General features: G+C 39.0%; 1 protein-coding gene across 14 annotated transcripts in view; it reads left to right on the top strand.

Annotated features, from left to right (window-relative positions):
- Positions 1–20,619, top strand: part of LMO7 (LIM domain 7) — a 200,725-nt gene that overhangs the window by 170,364 nt on the left and 9,742 nt on the right. For 9 of the 14 annotated variants that reach the window (XM_029209943.1, XM_029209932.1, XM_029209933.1 and 6 more), the window contains 11 exons: positions 6,439–6,553; positions 7,612–7,773; positions 8,554–8,741; positions 9,983–10,043; positions 11,758–11,814; positions 13,668–13,693; positions 14,575–14,679; positions 15,653–15,745; positions 16,161–16,420; positions 17,330–17,395; positions 19,472–19,524. In XM_029209943.1, the coding sequence (XP_029065776.1) occupies positions 6,439–6,553; positions 7,612–7,773; positions 8,554–8,741; positions 9,983–10,043; positions 11,758–11,814; positions 13,668–13,693; positions 14,575–14,679; positions 15,653–15,745; positions 16,161–16,420; positions 17,330–17,395; positions 19,472–19,524 (1,186 nt within the window). The remainder of the gene's footprint in view (positions 1–6,438; positions 6,554–7,611; positions 7,774–8,553; positions 8,742–9,982; positions 10,044–11,757; positions 11,815–13,667; positions 13,694–14,574; positions 14,680–15,652; positions 15,746–16,160; positions 16,421–17,329; positions 17,396–19,471; positions 19,525–20,619) is intronic. The other 5 variants (XM_029209939.1, XM_029209944.1, XM_029209942.1 and 2 more) reach the window with 3 other exon arrangements.

The following is a 20,619-nucleotide window of genomic DNA, read 5'->3' as shown; positions in this document are numbered from 1 at the left end:
GTAGCCATGAAAATGGAGGCATGAAGTGGTCATGTTACTTGCCCAAGGCCATGCAGCATAGCGAGTGGTGGAGTCAGGATTTGAACTCAGTTAGTTTGTCTCAAGATTGCCTCCACTGCCCTGTGTTGTGAGAAAGAGAGCGGAAGTAGGTGATATCTAGCCACATGAGTCTGCTTGATATTTCTGGAACATACCCTATACTTTCATGAACACATCATGTATACTTTTATTCTTATTGTTGCCCTATTTAAAAATGTTCATTTCACCCATCTCTGTATTTTGAAGTTCTCCTGTTCCTTCAAAGCACAGGAGGCTCGGTTCCTTCACGGATCAAGAGATTGCCTCCCCCTTGTTGGAACTGAACTTCCTACCCTTGCAAGTTTCATTCACTGAATGCTTCCTTTTCCATATGTTCGTTTCTCCTTCTCTGGTATTGTTTATACCCTCCATAGCCTTTACCCGTAGTTGGCACTTAAGTATTTATTGACTTGAATTACATTCAAGGCCTTGATTACTAGACTGAAGTATGAACTTGATTCAGCAGGTAATTTAGGTCTTTATAGGTTCTTTAAGATTAAGGAGTGTTTTAGGAATGTGAGCACTGTGATGCTATATAGAATTATTTGAAGGAGGAGAAATCTGGGGGCAGAGATGGGCTAGGAGCCTCTCACAGAATTGTGGTAAGAAGGGAGTTCATGGCATAAAGAAGCAAAGACTTAGTGAGGGAAGAACTTAAATGACCTCATTTAAAATCTGCCCAGGAGTTTCTTTCTCACCTCCATTGCTAGTCTGGAGTTCTGTTTCTCTCTCTTCCCTTTTCTCACAGACTTCTCTTATGGTACTGCTTCTTTTCCAGCCTCCCCTGCCAGACTGGGCTGCCAGGGCAATTCTTGGGGCACCCGAACAAGGGGAGATAGTGGGACTCCCAGAGTCCTCCATCCCGCTCCAACTGCCTCACAGATGTGGCTTTTCCCCCAAATTGGTGTTGCATACAGGGTTTTGTTTTGTTTTGTCTTGTCCAAGCCTTCTGCACCCAAATCTCATCCAAATCCACATTTCAGGACCTTTGCCCCAGATTTTTAAATCAGAACCCAGAAATAGGATGATACATGTGGAAGGAAGGAAGATTTTTACACTTCCTAATGCCCAAGTCTACGAGAGTACCTCTTTTAAGAGTACCCAGGGTTTACCTTATCACATCTGCCTCCTGTGCATTTTACCTGCTTATCACTTTCACTAGACCCCTACCCTGTCTAAGGGTAGGAAGCAAGCCTGTTGTGCTCACTGTTAGTACGGTGCCTGGATCTGTAATTATACATTGAATGCTGACCGAGTTCTATTAGCTTTAGAGCTACATGTGTGAGAGTTAAATAGGATTTTCTTTAGTTGATCTGGAAACTGCCTAACCAGCATATATTACCATGTATAACATTGTTTCCATGGGAAAAAGAAGATAATTACTGGGCATCAACCATGTGGCTTGGCACCTTTTAAAATGTTTCATTTAATTCTCTCAATGACCTAGCAAAGTAGGTGGTATTATACTCGCTTTCACCAGTGAAATACTTGAGAGTTGAAAGTTATGTAACACACCCTAGGCTAGTTAAATGCTTAGGCCACATTTGCAACTTCTCTGACCCCAATTTTTTTTTGAAATGTGACATGCTTAAATTTGAGAACTGCCTTAAAACACCAGATGTTGACTTAATTTAACTTGGCCATGTCTCTAGAATCTTAGGGCCAATATGGACTGAAATATCTTCTGGTTCATAAAGAGAAAATCATTCTTAAAATTATTTTGAGGAAAGGTAGATATTTATCAAAACTTACCCGAACTGAATCTAATTCTGAGGTGCAGACTTCAAACTCTACCCAGCAGGCAATAAGGAGCTACCAGCAATTTTAAAACAGGGTATGATATAATAATTGGTATTTTCTATAACTAAAGTTCTGGCAGATGTGAGCAAGATGGGGGGAAAGAAGTGCTGGAGGCAAGAGAGCCAGTTAGGAGGTGACCCACAGCAATTTAGAGGGGAAACCGTGACCTGAGTTCAGATGAGAGCCTGAAGGAGAATGGAAGGATGGGATGCTTCCAGATGGATTTATGGCTTGTGGACTTGCTGACACTTTATTAAGTGCATGTGTGTGGTGGTGCTTGGGAGACCATTGTGTAGAGGTTGTGTGGGGAGCACTTAGGGGAAGGAAGGAAGAAGAGGCCCAGAAAGAACCTGATGTTTCTAGCTTGGGTATCTGGTTAGACAGTGATGTGATTAACCAACATGTGAAAAGCAAGAGGTGGAAGAGCAGGTTTGGGGAGGAAGATAATGAATTTAATTCTGAGTATGTTGGGCGTAGATAGTAGTTGATGACAATGCATGAGGTTGACTCAGGAAAACATGTGGTCAGGAAGGTGGGAGACTGACTAGGGGTGAAGAAGAGCAACAAAGAGAAAATAGAATAAAGAGGAACACACTAATGAAGCTGAGAGGTGGCGAGAGGGATAGAGGAAAAAGGCAGGAGAAAGTGGAATAATGGGTGACTTGGAAGACCGTTTCCCGTAAGCAAGAATAGTTTGTAGTGCCTGATGGCATGAGGGCCGAAAATGGATTTGGTAGGTAAGAGCTAAGCTGGGGAATGGGTTGACTCAAGTGGTAGAGCTGGAAACACCACCTGCTTCTTTGGAACGGATAATGGAGAGGGGAAACAAGTAGGTATAGACGCATCTTTGGTGAAGGAGAGTAGCTCCAGTGCCAGAGCTGCACCATGAGTTGAGGGCTACTCACTATGTTCTCGTTCCACTAAGACCCTGAAAAAAGAAACTAAAGAGCCGTGTAACAAAAATCAAAGATTATATATTTCCTCTGTTATTTGTGATTTTACAGCCTGAATCTACTTTCAGTGTTATTTGGTTTTATCAACTTAAGTAGGCTTTCTTTAAGGGAACATGTTTATCTAATTGAAAAAGTTTGAGGAGAATGGCCATCTGATTGACCCTGTTGTTTATTGATTCCCATCTGTGTTGATACGAGAATCTTAATTCATCAGATCTCATAAAAATAAATCTTACCATTGCTATGCCAGATCACCATGTTATTATTTTAAAATCTCAGATTTAAGTGTATATTTCTGTTTGTACCTAAATTGAGGGAAGTTATTTTTATTTTAGATGCTGATATGTTGGTAACTGTATTTTATCTTTCCCAGAATAGGCAACTGTAACCACTTGGGATAGTTCTTTATCAGTCATCAAGAATCTAGATTTCTCCCAATAATTTATATTCCTGGTTCCATCCAGTTCGAAAGGAAATTCCCACAGTGTCATCTTCTGAAACATGGACCCTTTGTAGAATACTCACATGGCATATATCTTGCAAAGAAAAATAAGGAAGTAGAAATCCTAATCATTGTTGAATAGTTTATGCTTGACTATAATTATAGATATATTCACCTGCAAAAAGTCTCAAGGATAATTTAATTCAAGGACCCAGGATTCCACAGAGATGCCAGAGAGACTGTCATGGTGGGGAGGCCGTGCAAGAGGGGCCTCTGGGGCCCTTTCCCTGAACTGCCACCAGCTACTTTAATCCTTTCTGTGGTGTGGGAGGGAGATGGTCTGCATTGGAAGATAGGGTTTTGAAAACAGAAAGCTTTAAAATTAATGTCATTGTGAGAGAAAATTCTCTGGAAGACTCAGTGACATGCCTGAGGCCACCTGGCCATTGACAGAAATAGTCCTGTAAGTGCTCACATGGTTCTCTCTCCTTTGCCTGTGTGCACTCCCAGGACCCACGTAACAGGCTGCCAGGCTGTAGCCACAGTAAGGCTGACCTCCTCTATTAACTCTTTCAGAGAGGTGGTTATTTGCCTTTTTATTATGTTCAAGTAGAGATTTATCTCCAAGGTAAGAGCAGTCCTTTGGAGGACAGTTCTTCTGGTCTAATACAATTGTGACACTCTGCCATCTAGAGCTTAAGCTCATTCTCTTTTATCCTATGTTTGGTGGAAAAGGGTAATGTTCACTTGCTCTCTCCCACAAAGTATTCTTTATTGTAGTTTGGAACTATTTATTAAAACTCCATCCTGTCTCTTATTCTTCAAGATAAAAAAACCTCAATTAGTGTCTTGGAATTTCTAACCCATCATTTGTCTCTGTGCCCTTATATAGCAATAGATTCTGCCCTCTAGTTGGCTTTAGGTCAGAATTTGGTGGGGGGAGTAGAGTGGGGTAAAAGTGGTGAAGATGACTGTTTATTTTCATTGAGTCATCTCTAATTTAAGTGTGTGGTGGTTTTGGTTAAGGAGTAGAACCGACCGGTAATTTTTTCTATTCGTAGCAGAGTTTTGATATGCTCCGGGGATTGGGACCCATCAGGCTGATCATTAATGACTCTGTTCTCACTACCTGCATCTGGGTCCCATATTTCAACTGCTTTACATGATGTCTGATGAAAACGCTTCTATATTATTAGCTACAACTTTTGTCTTAAAAAACTCCATACCCACTTTGAAGAGTCAGTAATTGTTTCTTGAGAGCAAGGACCATGCCTAATTCACCTTTATTTCCCAAGTGTTTTATGCAGAATAGATGCACAGTAAATGTACGTTGAACAAATGAGTAAGTGTGTATTGTTACAACACTTATTGCTCATATCCATACAATACAGTAAGTTCTTGATCCTTTAGTCAATGCCTTCCTTGTCTTCTAATTCTTATATAATATCACAGTGTTTCTTAGAATATAGTCACTTAGATTTCAGACTTGTTCTAAAGGTAGAAAAACTTATGAATTGCCCTGTTGGTCCTAGGTCTGGATTTAACTGCTAAATTAAAATAGAGGAGTTGTAGGCCTTTTTCTGGAAAATAAAGTGGCTTTAGGAAGAATTTTTCTTTTTAAACAGTTAAGTCTAAGTTCTTGATAATTATGAATCAAAGAACTGGAAACACTAGTCTGGGAAACACATGCTAAAATTTATGTCTGCTGTTTACCCGAAACAAAAAATATAAATTATGGAAGTTAATTAAAATTTTCACAGACCTAGTGTACTATACTGTAAAACTTAAAATATTTGTTTTGGAAAATGGCCTAAGAAAGTCCGTGAAACTCAGAATTTGTGGCTGTGGACTGTAGGGATGGAGATGAAAATAGAGGTCTGCCTGTTGTCCAAGTTCTGGGGCCTGCGGGCTGTTGTTACTTCAAGGGGGTTGTGGCCTGGAGCTCATGGTGTCTCAGTGGGGCCCTCTTGGCATCTTACTGGTGGTTCCTCAGGCATGACCCAGTTCTGCATTTTGTAGCAAATGTAGCAGCTCTGCCTTTACCGCTCGACCTTCATGCAGCAGTAGGACAAGCAAAAATGCCTTGCCAAACTTTCAGATACCCATTCGGGGGTGGTACCAGTCCTAGAGGAGTGATTCTGGTAGCTGAATTTTGTGTCTATGAACCCCTCAAAATTATTTGGCTAAATATATTGAATGTTGGAGGTAGTTTAAGTATTGTGACATTTTAAAAATAAATGATTTAAATCTTTTTTTGCATTTTCAAAGATGCCATTTTATTGCAATGTATTTGAGATATAATGTGTAAATTTTAAAGGTACAGCATGTTAATTTGATACACTTATATATTGTCATGTGACTGCTGTTGTAGTGATAATTAACATCTCTCACATTACATAATTATCCTTTCTTTTTAGTGGTTGGAAGTTCTAGTCTCTTAGCAAATTTCATTATAATAAGATATTGTTTATACTCACAGTACTGTGTATTAGATCTCTAGGGCTCATTTACTATTCACTGGAAGTTTGTACCCTTAAACAACATCTGCCCTGTCCCCTCACCCCCATCCCCTGGTAACCACCACTTTACGCCCTGTTTTATGAGTTTGGCTTTTAGACTACACGTATAAGTGATATCATACGTGCTTGTCTTCCACTGTCTGACTTACGTCACTTAGCATAATGTGCTCAAGGTTCATCCATATTGTCACAGATGGCAGGATGTCCTTTTTCTCATGGCTGAATTCCATTGTGTGTGTGTGTGTGTGTGTGTGTGTATACACACACACACACACACACACACACCCCACATGTCACTCAGCTTCATTCCTGGGTTATAAAAAATGGTCTGTAACTTAGACCCAACTGTATGGTGGGCAAAAGCCTAAGCTTTATCATTATAAATCAACTGATTTATAGTATGCACGTGAAGAAAAATATCTATGGATATGACGATTTCCCTGATTTTAGCAGCAAAATAATAAACTCAGAGATATTTATGTAAGTGAAGGTTTTACCAAACCCAAGGGGAAAAGAATGAAGCTTCCGGTTTATCATGAAATAATTCAAGTGTACCTTGCGTGCAGCCTCCCTTCTTTCACGGATAGACTTTCCTCCATGTGGGTGCCAGGGACACTTGATCCCACCGTTTCATGTTTGTTTTCAGGATCAGTTCAGTGATATGAGAATCAGCATAAACCAGACGCCTGGGAACAGCCTTGACTTTGGATTTACAGTAAAATGGGATTTTTCCAGGATCTTCGTAGCATCAGTCGAACCAGGTAAATCATAGATTGAGCTCTACTGAAGTTTCTTCTCCTTTGTTGTCCTGTGCTGTTCAAAAAGCCCCCAGAGAAATTAGTTTATTTGATAGAGGAGGAGAAAGCACATGTGAAAAATGCAGCAGTGAAGTGAAGAGGCGCATCCTCTTCCCAGAGACTGATAGTTGGAGTTACACATTACATATTGTTTGATCTTGCCTCGTTAATTTTAGTTTTGAAGAGTCGTAATTTTGTGACTGTTACAGACTTCAATTATCAAAATTTTAGGCTTAATATTTGGAAATACTAACAAACAATGCTAAATTGAAGATCCAGAAAGAACTTTCCCTGATCATTTGTGTTTGTGATGGATACATAGGTGCTATATAATCAGTATTTTTGGAGCGCCCTAATGTATCTATTGCCCAAGGACTCCTGAGGATGCTTTGGGACTTTTACAAAAGCACTGCCCCTCCTCCACCAAATCAAGCCCAGAAACTCTTAGCAAAATATTACAAGACCTAAAATTAAAACGAAAGCTATTGTATTTATGAGGAGTTCCTCATTTACATATTTTAGCTATATAAAAATGCATGTGAACTTTGGTTATTTCTTTGAAATTTCAAGGCTGCTTTAATTAGATAATGGTAAGTAGTAATTTTAAGCCATTTTAGGCGGCTCTGTTGTTTTCTGCATTCTAGAGTGCATCCGGCTTTGGAAGCTCAGCTAAAGCGGAATATATATTTCACATTTTTAATTTAAAAATAATTTAAAATTTTCTTCCTAGGAGGTTAATAAAGAAATTTTATTGAACAGATGGGTTTATCATTTCCCTTTAAACGTTAAGGAAGATACATTCTATAGGATTAAAAAATGCCTTTGGTTGCTTTGTAATGTTGTAGCTACTCACATATTTGATAACTTTAAGAAATTTTGTGATTCATCTGCACCTGAAAAGAATATGAGAAGTGATTAGGTGAGATTAAGAAGTCATTTTTTCTCTTAATTTAAATAAGCAGTGACTAGTAGGACGTGTTTTTATTTTTTATTGGTAGTTTAATTTATTTTGCTTTATTTAGGTAGCCCAGCAGAATTTTCTCAGCTACAGGTAGATGATGAAATTATTGCTATCAACAACACTAAGTTTTCATATAAGGACACAAAAGAGTGGGAGGAAACCATGGCTAATGCTCAGGAAACTGGAAACCTAGTAATGGATATCAGGCGCTATGGAAAGTCTGGTGAGTTGGTTATACCACCGTGTTTGGCTTTCTAAATTGGGAACTGGTCTTTGGCCCGTGGTTATAACAGCTTGCTTCAATAACATTTTCTTCTCTCTTCGTTTCACTTTTTTATTTTTTGGCTTAAAGATGTTTTGTGGTTATGTCGAGACAAGTCTTGAATGATGCTTCTTTGGATGTTCTGTCTGAAAGCTTTTCACTAGCAAATTTACTGAATTCTGCATTATTTATTGACTGACTTATATGCTGGACTGGCTTTGAATGCACGTATCAGCTGAAGGCTCTTGTAATTATATCTGCATTTGGAAGTCATATGATGATGTTGAATATTAAGAATTACACCATGGTTTCACCTCCTCTACAGCATCATGACTGTAACTGGTATAAGAGAGAGCACAGTAGGTCAACATCCCAGTTGTTCATTCGCGAAGAACTTTCGATGTACATTTCATTATTGTGTTGCTTAATTGTTGAGGTTAGATGGGGAAGGGCGTTAAGCCTTCCCAGACCTACCAACTTATGATATCAAAATATAATACCCAGTCCTGGTTTACAGAAAGATTCAGCAAATTTGCCAGTCTTTTCACTATTAACATGCTCTAACCCTCTGTTTTTGGAAGGTGATCTGTTGGTAAAAGGCCTAAACTCTTCATTTCTTTCACACACCATCTGACTTGTTTGTCTTCTGTGTGTGTATTTTGTATATGTACATTCAGTACTTTGTTCTTTCAACTTCAACATTTACGTGTACTCATTTCTTGATCTCCGTGTGCCAATCAGACTGGGGCAAAGACCAGCCTTCCCTGCCATTTACACGGCATAAAACCCTCAATCTCACCAGTATGGCTACCAAAATTATAGGTTCACCTGAAACAAAGTGGATTGATGCAACTTCTGGAATTTACAGCTCAGACAAATCTTCAAATCTATCAATAACAGCTGATTTCTCAGAAAGCCTTCAGAATTCTGTAAGTATTTCGAGAAGTGGGAGTATTTGGGTAGAGCAAAGCAACTATAGGAAGTGTGATTGTGGGGGGAAAGAATCTGCTTTCTTTGAACAATTTTGATGCTGTTTTAAAAACAGATAATTGAATAAGGTAATTTATAGTAATGAGAATAAAATATATTTTTGAAAATCGTAAGGCACTACTCATTAATAATTTAGAGTAATAGTTGTATAATGAAAAAAATCAAAAGATCCCATAATGATGTTTTGTAGGGTTTTTTTTTTAAACATACATTTATTTATTTATTAATTAATTATTTATTTATTTATGGCTGTGTCAGGTCTTAGTTGCAGCGGGTGGGCTCTTTGTTGCAGCGCGTGGGTTCTGTAGTTGTGATGGGCGGGCTCGGTTGCCCCGTGGCATGTGGGATCTTAGTAACCTGACCAGGGATCGAACCCACATCCCCTGCACTAGAAGGTGGATTCTTAACCACTGGACCACCAGGAAAGTCCCTGCAGGTGTTTCTTACCAATCCTTCATCATTATACCCCTCTCTCAGATCTTTGTGAATGTGAAGTAGTTAATTATGTAAAATTATACACTATAACTTTTCTATGCTTTCCTTAGTCTTTACTGGTAAAATAGATATAGTAATTGTGTGCAGTTTTAAAACCTCATGAAGCAGTTTTAGTCCTTGTGTGGATGAATGTGATGGGTAGACTTACATATGTGGTTAAGAGATACACAGTTACATTAATTGATTTAAAATAATTATAATGTAGAAAATTTCTAATTATCAAAGTAATAGTTAAATTTAAATTTGCAAATAAATGTGTTTATATTGACTCCCTAGATATAATGGCTGTTATCCCAAGATGCTCCCTTTCATGTAATAAGGAGATCCTGCTACCTTGTATAAGAAAAGTTTAAATGTTAGAGAATCCTATATGACTGTGTTGCTTACTCATAAATATAAACCGAATGGACCAATGATTATTTGGCCCATCATGTTTCTTGGAAAATTAATGACTGATTGAACTTAAAGCTATTCGTGCTTACAGTTGGTCATTAATTCTTCCACAAATATTGAAGAACAATGAAAAAATTATGTTTCTATTATATGTAAAAGGCTGTAAAGAATATATTAATGCTGTGAAAAACTCATGTCATTAGAAGATATTTTCACTAATGAGAAATGCATTATTTAAGCTTGAAGTCCAATTGGAGAGAATGTTGTTAACTGGCATTTTTATCCTTTCTAGAACACTGAATCAAAGGAAATTAATGGAATTCGTGATGAAAGCAATACTTTTGAATCAAAAGGTAAACATTACCATTATAGCTTACATTTATAATATAGGAGAAGTCATTGCACTCAAGTTCTGCTACTATAAAAATTAATATCTGTGAGTGAAAGCAAAACTGATCTACTGCAAGTTGAAACTCAGAGGTTAGCACATAGATCCAATTGCAGCCAGGTGGAAGGGCATTCAGTTCCAGTGTTGAATAGTCCAGGAACTGCAAACAAAGCTTTGGCAGCCTGTCCAGGAGCTTTGAGTGCCTGTGTGTCTAATCCAAATAAGAAAGACTGGTTTTCCCGAGGCCATCAGCCTTCTCGCTATGGTGTGCTGGCAAAGGGAATCTTAGTTAAATGCGAGGTTTCCTTTCTCCCTTTTTATGTTGTGAAAGGGACAAGCCTGGAAGCAGCTAGTAATAAGGAAATACCAGTGGCAGTAACAGTTGTTAGCAGAAGTACCCATCTGTAATGAAAAAGCAGACATAGCATCTAGGGAAATTTTGCATTATGGAGTCATCACTCCCTTCCTTCTGCTGTCTATCTACAAATAATTGAGCTACCACATGCTGTGTGCTATAGCTTAGGCACACAAAATAAATAAGAAAGATCTGGTCCACATAGGCAGGAAAAGAAACCCAAAGAGGATGAAGCTTCTCTTAGCATGAAACTAGACTGCCAGGCACAGGTCTGGGTTTTCTCAGTGGTTTGGTGGTTTTGAATCTGCATTTGTCAGTTCATAATACCTTACGTCAAAATCAAACCAAATTTATAAATTTCCCTTCCTTTATTGATTATTTATGTATTTAATTTCTGATAATTATGTGACTATATTTTAACTGTTTGATATTGCATTCTTTGTCAAAGGAGTTTTTAAAAGTGAACATGACTGCTTTTTTCTTCATGATATTTTAATCTAAGATGTGCGGGTCCCGTTCTGTCTGTGACTCAGCGGAGCACTTGTTAGTGACTATGGGGCGATACACAGGCCCTGTCATTTGAGGGTTTTGTTTAGATAAGTCAATATCAACTAGTGTCAAATAATAATTACATTTACATTTTATGAATAAACTGAAGTATAATAATCATTTGCCATAATCTTGTGACAGATCTGTAGAAGTCAGAATATTTTCTTTTTCTTTTTTATCTGATTGAACTCTATTTGCTTTATGTAAAGTTAGGGGCTATAAGATCTTGGAAACTAGGGCAAAATAGTCTAGTTAGAAGAATAGTTTAATTTTAGCATTTGGGTTTTTTTTAGAATTGTTCTCTGGATATTTATTTTCTTGTCCGCCTCCCCATTATTTTTAGTTCCTTTTTTACTTACTAGTACTATGAAAAATCTTAGTTACAAACAATTCTTCCTGTACTAGAAAAGATTTTGAATTGATTAACCTAAGCAAAAACATTTTAATTTCCACTTCCCTAAAGGGGTGTGATCTAGCACGGAAGATGTTACTTCAGCTACTTTGAAACTGTAATGCTACCTGCTAAAATTTATTAATCAAAATATTAGTTCCTTTTACTAATTTGAACGTAGTATAGACTACTAAAACTATGTGTGTCTTTGTGCATTGAAATAATCCCTATCTTCTATGGCAATCAGTTTTATCATTTTAAAAATAATATTGCTACAGAATGGAAAGATGTATCAAGTATCGTTTAGTTTTCCAGTGGTGAGAGATTAAAATGAATGACATGGTATTGATGTGTTTTTTTTTTGTGTTTGTATTTTTCAACTAGCCTCTGAACCTATTTCTTTGAAAAACTTAAAAAGGCGATCACAATTTTTTGAACAAGGTAAACTGCCAAGCTAACAATTCATGTACTTTCATGGAATTGTTCCCACTCTCCACTCTTTTCCTGATAGTCTGTGGTGCTGGGCACTGAGCCTCTTCTATTTGGCCATCATTATGACCAAGCAACATAACCCATTTCCATTCTTTCCCTAGGGTCATCAGGCTTTTCTTACAGTTCATGGGTCTACCTCTGTGGTAATGGGTCTTTGTGTGTCCTTTGTATACCTCTGAAGTTTTTGGTTTTTTTTTAATTAAAAACATTGAGATGCTGTTTAAACACACACTACTTGCCACTGGGTGACAGTAAGAAATGAGGAATTTCATTTATGCCTTACTGCTTCCTACAAATTGCATAATATTAGATTACACCAACATACAATTGGCCAACTTTTAGAGTCAAATTTTGGGTTTTGGAAAATGCTCTGAATAAAGAACAGAGTTGTTGATTGCTATTGGGATGATGGCTTTGGAGTGTTAATAGGACCGCTCTGTAAATTTGGTCACATCTGTAAACAAGTACATTTTGAGATTCTCTTTGTTGGTGTAGTCGGGCAGTGCTGCGTTACAATGTGCCGTGCATGTGGCATTTCCTCCCCTTTCACGTTTGTCTAATGCTCTGTCTCATGAATGCAGTTTGAACTCTGTGCTTTGCAGTCAAGAGCTTAAAAGTAATATCCAACATTTGAGATGCAATGGCACAGTCAGTAGGGGGTGTGCTGTTGGTGTCTAAAATGTTATTATTTCTTACTTTTAAGATTATCAAAAATATTTCCAAACTTGCCTTATAACATGGTACTTACTGGATTTGTGTATTTTGTGTTAATCTATTCGTAGTCTTTTTTGGTGAATTAAGATTTCTTTTTGACCGTAAATAGAAGTAGCTTACCAGCTCTGCATGTACAAGGGTCCATTTGTGTCAGTGTCCTTTGTGTTTTTGATAATTTTTGTTCAACTCTTGTTATTCTATGGTAATTTAATTGAAACTGTGTGATACGCCTAGCTCAAATTGGCTAAAATAAAGCAATTCCTTTTCTTTCTCCATTTTCACGCACTTTTCTTCAACAGACTATTTTAGGGAAGAATATTTTCTTAAATCTCAAAGCAGTTTTCTTAAAAATATGGTTGTGTAAGTGAATAATTTATTTGACAGCTGAGGTTTCAGGAAAATTTAAAAATACAGTATGGTAGTGTTTTTTATGAAATTTGCTTACATGTTTATAATCATTGTACTACATACAGGCACACACAATTATGTAGGCCCCATAAGAATAAAAAGAATAGCGTTCTCCCCATAGGGTTACACATGAAGTCTGAATATTTTGTGTTTCAAATAATAGGAGTGAAAAGGGAAATGTTTCTTGAATATGTTCGTTGGTGGCTTATTTCAGAAAAGTAGCTCCTTAGCAATAAGGCCTGAAAAATGTGACTTACACCTGTCACAATGTAATTGAATAGCAGCAAGTAAAAAAATTGGGTTTGGTAGATGTTGTAATATTTGAAATTCAATTTTTCTTCTGTTAGGCCAAGTTATGAGAATACTATCCACTCTATTAATAAAAGAACCCTGAACCCTTAGAAATAAGTACACCAGTATCTCAGCTCTAGCACCTAGAGATAAGATGAAACTTTGGCATCCACTGTTTCTCTTCTTTTTACTGACTTTGAATTTGGAAGATGAATAACAAACAGATGGAACTAAAGAGAGAAATGTACTGTTGTTTGAAAAAACTGATGTCACTCAGTATATTGGCATAGAGACAGTTAGTGATACAACTTTCTGAAAGGAATTATTTCATAGAAATGAAGATTTATATTGTTTTCTTTTTCTTTCCTTGCCCACGTGCTGTAATATAGGAAGTTCTGATTCTGTGGTGCCTGATGTAAGTAGTATTCATTTGGTTTTGGAATAAACAAGGAGGCCTGGGTGGGACTGAATTAGCACACAGTAGCATCGCTTACCGTTATTTTAAGCTGCATGAGAGTTTATCCAGGAGTATCTTTCCAAGATAAAGAGACCTATTTTTTTTTTAATTGAAGTATAGTTGATTTACAATGTTGTGTTAGTTTCTGGTGTACAACAAAGTGATTCAGTTTTATATATATATATATATATATATATATATATATATATAGTTTTTCATATTTTTTTCCATTATGGTTTACAACAGGATATTGGATATATCAGTAGTTCCCTGTGCTATACAATGGGACCTTGTTGTTTATCCATTCTATATAAAATAGTTTGCATCTGCTCATCCCAAACTCCCAATACAACCCTCCCCTGCCCCTTGCCCTGTTCCCCCTTGGCAACCACGAGTCTGTTCTCCATGTTTGTGAGTCTCTGTTTCTGTTTCGTAGATAAGTTCATTTGTGTAAGAGACCTATTTTGATATATAAAGCCCACCCTCCTTTAGTACAGCGTAGGCCAAGGGCGATATGAATAATTTATGTATGCAAAAGTACTTCAGTAGGGCTTCCCTGGTGGCGCAGTGGTTGAGAGTCCACCTGCAGATGCAGGGGACACGGGTTCGTGCCCCGGTCCGGGAAGGTCCCACATGCCGCGGAGCGGCTGGGCCCGTGAGCCATGGCCGCTGAGCCTGCGCGTCCGGAGCCTGTGCTCCGCAGTGGGAGAGGCCACAACAGTGAGAGGCCCGCGTCCCCAAAAAAAAAAAAAAAAAAAAAAAAAAAGTACTTCAGTAGATGACTTAATGAAGTAACATATTCTTCTCTGCTTTGCACCTTTTCTCTTGTAACTCGGCAGCTTCCAGTTCCGACCATCAGTGCCCCGAGTCGCTGGACGTGGGATCAGGAAGGGGAGCGGAAGCGGCAGGAGAGGTGGCAGAAAGAGCAGGACCGCCTGCTGCAGGTAAAGCAGGGTAGTGTGGGTCAGCAGGAACACAGTTTGCTTTAACAGCTCTTCCTGCTCAGTGTCAACCTACATTAAGAAGCAACTTATAAAAAATTAAAAGCCAATAACCTCATAATTAACAAATCTTTTGATATGTAGCACATTTTTTTAAAATAAATAAATTTATTTATTTATTTATGGCTGCGTTGGGTCTTCGTTGCTGCGCGCGGGCTTTCTCTAGTTGCGGCGAGCGGGGGCCACTTCTTTGTCGCAGTGCGCGGGCTTCTCATTGCGGTGGCTTCTCTTGTTGCAGAGCACGGGCTCTAGGTGCGTGGGCTTCAGTAGTTGTGGCATGTGGGCTCAGTAGTTGTGGCTTGCGGGCTCTAGAGCACAGGCTCAGTAGTTGTGGCGCAGGGGCTTAGTCGCTCCGTGGCATGTGGGATCTTCCCGGACCAGGGCTCGAACCCGTGTCCCCTGCATTGGCAGGCGTATTCTTAACTACTGCGCCACCAGGGAAGCCCCTGTAGCACATTTTTTATGAAATACTTTTCCATTTTGAAAATTTCCAGAGTCCTTCTTTTAAAATTATTTATTAGACCCTTTGTATATTTTTAGAGTATGTGGCACCATCGTTTTATGGATTTTCTTATGCATGAGAGGTGTAGAGATTTGTCAGGACCTCCACCTGCATAAACTGTGTGCTTGGTCCATTGGACCGTAATTCAGTGCCCCTTCCAGTTAGCTAGGGGCGTTGATGAATTACAGCCACAGTAAAGAGTGGATATGGGTTCAATTCTGAATGTCTGCCGTTTCCCAAGTCTGCATTTTAGCTCAGTATAAGCTATGATCTACTTTAGGAGTGCAAATCTGATTGGTTAAACCAATATCTCTGTCTTTAAAGATGGAGGTAGAGGGTAGAACTGGCAAAATGCAAATGAGAGATTAACATCATTAACCTATTAACTAATTAATATGCCATCTCATCTTGTAGGAAAAATATCAACGTGAACAGGAGAAGCTAAGGGAAGAGTGGCAGAGGGCTAAGCAGGAGGCTGAGAGAGAGAATTCCAAGTACTTGAATGAGGTAGTGTTGGCCCACGCCCTCTTCTAACTTCTCTACCTTGTTGGTGAAATTCGCTGTAAAGTGGAAGCTACCCCGTTTCACCTGGCTTTTGTCACAGATTCACCTGTGTAGTTCTCTGAACATACCAGGCTCTGGTTTGTCAATTTCACTGTGACTTTTCAGCCTTTCTCCTAGCTTCTCTACTGTGTCACTAAATAATCCTATCGCTAGGCTCTAAGTGCATCTTCCTCTTCTGTGTTACAGCTCCACCACCCATGTGTGATTTTTGTTAGTGATAAAACTTTTAACGTTATTTCAAGTGGAATTCTGGGCCAACTACAATAAGTATCATTTAAAACTGAATATAGACGTATCTGTGCATAGTACAGAAATGCACGGATTCTCAGATGGGTTTCTTTTCTCCCTGGTCACGTAGGAGCTAATGGTCCTAAACTCAAACAGCATTTCTCTGACCACACGGGAGCCTGCTGTGGCCACCCGGGGCGAAGAGTCCAAGGCACCTGACAGCGAAGGAACCCCGGCAGAGGAGGAAACGAGGCAGCAGCAGCAGCAAGAGAAAGACCAGGAGCAGAAGCAGCGCCAGGCAGAGGCAGAGGCAGAGGCAGAGGCAGACGAGCAGAAGCGCCGGGCGGAGAGAGAGAGGGAAACTTCTATCCAAATATACCAGTACAGAAGGTCTGTCCCCACGGCCGAAGGGCGCGTGTGCTTTTTCAGTTGATCTGACTTGGGTGCCTCTGAAGTGGGGAATGGATACAGCTAACTGGTCCCCCTGCTCCCTGCTATCCGTCCTCCACGCAGGGCCACACAAGCAGAGGTGAACCTTTTTCACTGTCAGTGATCCTGTCACCTAACTTCCCTCCTCAAAGTTCCCATATGGCTCCCTGTCACGTTACAACATCATCCAGAGTCGTCGCCGTGGCCCCGATGGCTTGAATGAATTGCATCTCGGCCTTCTTGTCCACCCAGCTTCCAACCACTCTCCCCTCACTTGGTCGCTTACAGTCACACTGGCCTCCTTTTCCTTCCATGAAAATGTCCAACTGACTCTGCCCCGGGACTTTTGCATTTTCTAGTCCCTGTACCTGGAGAAGACTTCCCTCACGTGTTTGTGTGGCTTACTCATTTTCTTTAAGTCTCTGCTCCAATGTCACCTTCTCAGACTTTGCAGAATACCTCATCAGAAACACGTCTCTTCCCCCCACCCTTTCTCTCTAGTGTGCACCCGCCTGCTTTACATTATGCATTTATTTGCTTGTCTGTTAACCTGCCCCATCCCACTAAAATGTGTTATGAGGCCAGTAAGTTTGTTTTGTTTGCTTCGGTAGCCCAGCACTGGAATAGTACCAGAACATAGCAGGCACTCAGTGTATGTTTGTGGAATGAATGAATTGCAAATGTCTGTTGGCGGTAGTAGGTCTGTTTTCTGTAGGGATGGATTGAAATACTTCTGTATGTTTAGTTTTCAACTCAGAGACCATTCTCATAAAGAGGCTGGAATAACATTACTTTGATATCCATTTCTTAAACTCTGGGCAGGCATTAAAGTCTAATACTTTGAGCATAAACTCTTTTTCCATCTTTTAGGCCGGTTGATTCCTATGACATACCAAAGAGAGAAGAAGAATCTTCAGGTTTGCTTCCTAGTGACAGGTGTGTAGAACTTTAATTGTAATTTGGTTGGAGTAATTGGCTTCAGAAGAATATTTGACGTCTTGCCTAGATGTTTCGTAGGACTGCTTTAGCGCCTGCTCTTTTGTGGGATACAAAGATATCCTGCTGGTTGATGTTTGTATCAACTGGCTTTTGCCGTGTAACCAACGGCCCCTAAACTTAGTGACTTGACTTACAATTTCGTGGGTCAGCATTTTAGACTAAACTCAACTGGTGGTTCTTTTAATTGACTGGGTCCCTAGTGCATCTACCACCAGTTTACTAAGCAATTCTGCTTTTGGGAGTTGACTGGCCGTCAGCAGGGACAGTGAGAACAACTAAGCCACGTGTCTTTCAACATCCAGCAAGCCAGTGCAGCCTCCTGTACATGGTGGCTGGACAGAGAAAAGAGAGGGAATTAAAGAGAGAAAGCGTGCGAGGCACCTTGCAGTCTAAGGTCTGACCTGGTACACCATTGCTTCTGCCACATTCTGTTATCTAAAGTCACAAGGCCAGCGCAAGTTCACGAAGAGGAGAAAAACCCTCTCTCTGTGGGAGGAGCCACAGTGCAAGGGTAATGGACACAGAATAAGACTTGTGTTCATTTTTGCGATCTACCTGAAGCTTTATTTTAAAAAAGTTATAAGCAATGGCATAAGCTTACCAAAAGTTCCATGCGGACATCTGAAATGAGAATTGTAGCCTTCCTCTTAGTTTGATTAGAACTACTAGTCAGTTTCAGGGAATGAAGATAGGATTTCAGATACCTGAAAAGTTATATATTTCCTAAAACATTAAATTTAATATTTTAAAAGAATTTTAAAAATGCTTTGCACTCTTGAAATCACTAAGGACTTCTGAAAAGTCTGTCTATATATATATATCCAGTGTATGACCATTAATCTGTGTTTTCACAGATAAATTTCTCCTTTAGGAAGTTCACCTTAGAAATAAGGAAGGACTCATCTCTATAGGCAATCAGGATGACTGAACAGGGCTCAGAGTAGATAGGGAAAAGAAAAACAACATACATAAAGGTACTAATGGGCTGACATTAAGCTAGACAAAAAATTCTAGTGATGGATAACCTTATTTATAGTGAATGTTTCTGGGTAACTTTAGATCATTAAAATGTGTATCTCTCTTTTTTAAAGCTATGATTTATTTATATATATATAAATAAGCTTGATGTATGTGGTTCATTACCTTGAGAAAACAAGTAGATTTTAGGGAAAGGAAACTTAAGGAATCCTGGAAAGTATGAAACGCTCGTAGGTAGTTGTGATAAAGCATGCCCTAGAGGCATTAAGGAGCGTAGCTGGACATCATGCATTAAAAATATTTTCTTCTACCTTAATACAAATGAAACCATTCATGGATGTTGCTAACAGTTGTGATATATTGTGTGTTACACATAATTATATGTTGTATTGATATATTATAAACGTCTGCATATACCTATGTATGACAGTGTATATTATTATTATATATTATTATTCATTATTATTACTAGTATTTGAAGTTATTGTGCCTAGGAGAGTGAGAAAGAGATGAGCATGGATTGGTATATGGACCCAAGGTTTAGGCCTTTTCAGAAGTTGCCTATGCCCGTGTGCTCCAGTACCTCTTTGGAATGCTAGGATAACATTTGGTGAGCTGCTGTTTCAGAGTAGGACCCTAATGCCCCCAAAGATGACTTCTTGACCCTCGGGCAGCGTGAAGGAAGTGCTGACAGTCTGATGTTAGGTGATCTGATGACAGATGCTTTGTACAGCCTGGGAAGATTGATGTCTGGAAGAGAAGAGAGTCAAAGTATTCAAGCTGGTCAGAAAATCATAGGCTTTAACTGACATCAACTTGGAGAGGATTTTCACATGCTTCTGTTCCTAGCATCAAGCTCTTTTCTCTTTAGAGATGTCTTGTTTTCTGCTAGTTTGGTATGAAAATAAATATGGCTCTCACCGGACATGGGAAATAAATCAGCTGCTTTAAAAAGTAATCTTTCGGGGGTTCTTACTTCATAAATATGAAAAGGATGTTCTTAGTGAGATGCATGTAATCTGTTCTGTGTTTTAGGAATAAATCCAGATCCACTACTGAACTGGATGATTACCCCACAAACAAAAATGGTAAATGTGAATTTTTTTCAGAATTCTTCAGCGCAATTGCTTAGTTATGCTATCACACCCTATGATCAGTATTTTTAAGGTCAAGGTATTTCAGGTTGATTAAGATTACATATTTAAAATACAACAGATTTTTAGCACCCCTTCCCATTTGTGTATAAGAACAAAATTATCTTGTGCTTAATTTGGCTTTATTTTATGATGGAGGGAGTACTGCAAGATTAAAATGATTATAAATAGCTAAGGAAATCTGTGGAAATTTTGCAGAGTGATGCTGATATGATTTTGTATAGTGAATTTCATCTTGCCTCCAAAGAATTGGGACAGAAAAGTTTTCTGCAGAGTACCAGGGAAATTGTATATAAACCCGAAATTGCATATAAACCTGAAATTGGACATTTAAATGACAAGATTCAAAAAATTCAAAATGGGGCTTCCCTGGTGGCGCAGTCGTTGAGAGTCCACCTGCCGATGCAGGGGACACGGGTTCATGCTCCGGAGCGGCTGGGCCTGTGAGCCATGAAAAAAAATTTACAGCCCTCTGTGAACAAAACAACATCCACAGGCCCCAATGGTCTGATGGCAGCTCTGGTTAAAGCTTGTAGAATTTACAGTTTCTAATAGGTTCTGTAATCACCCCTTTTTCCTTAACACAGAGGACCTTCCATCGTCTGGTCCTAGTTTAACTTTCCAGCGTATTTTGCTGTTTTCCCCATTAGGGGCCCTTAACTATAACCAAATTGTTCACTCTCTCATTTTCCAACTTATCAGATGCTTTCTGATCTAGTTCCTCTGCTCTCACCTGTTTGGATTTCCAGTTTCTTCTCCCCTGAATTTGCCCCTAAGCCACCATTAAAATTAAAGTTTAAGTACTTGAATCTGCCATGAAACATTTTTAACCTGCAGTGATCATATTCTCTCTTGAACGTAAACACGGGACCTGTTAGTAATAACAAGTGTGACTCTCAGAAATAGTTTTTTTGATATTTGTGACTAGTGTTATTAATCTGGCTGCTTTTCTATGTATGTTTTCTCCCCGTTACTGACTGTAAGCTCTTGTATAGCACACGGTAGACGTTATTAAATATTTTATTGAAA

Source organism: Monodon monoceros, unplaced genomic scaffold (assembly GCF_005190385.1).
Source record: "Monodon monoceros isolate NGI ecotype Baffin Bay Population unplaced genomic scaffold, NGI_Narwhal_1 Super_Scaffold_8, whole genome shotgun sequence".
Lineage (NCBI taxonomy): Eukaryota > Metazoa > Chordata > Mammalia > Artiodactyla > Monodontidae > Monodon > Monodon monoceros.
This window is presented reverse-complemented; position numbering and strand designations above follow the sequence as displayed.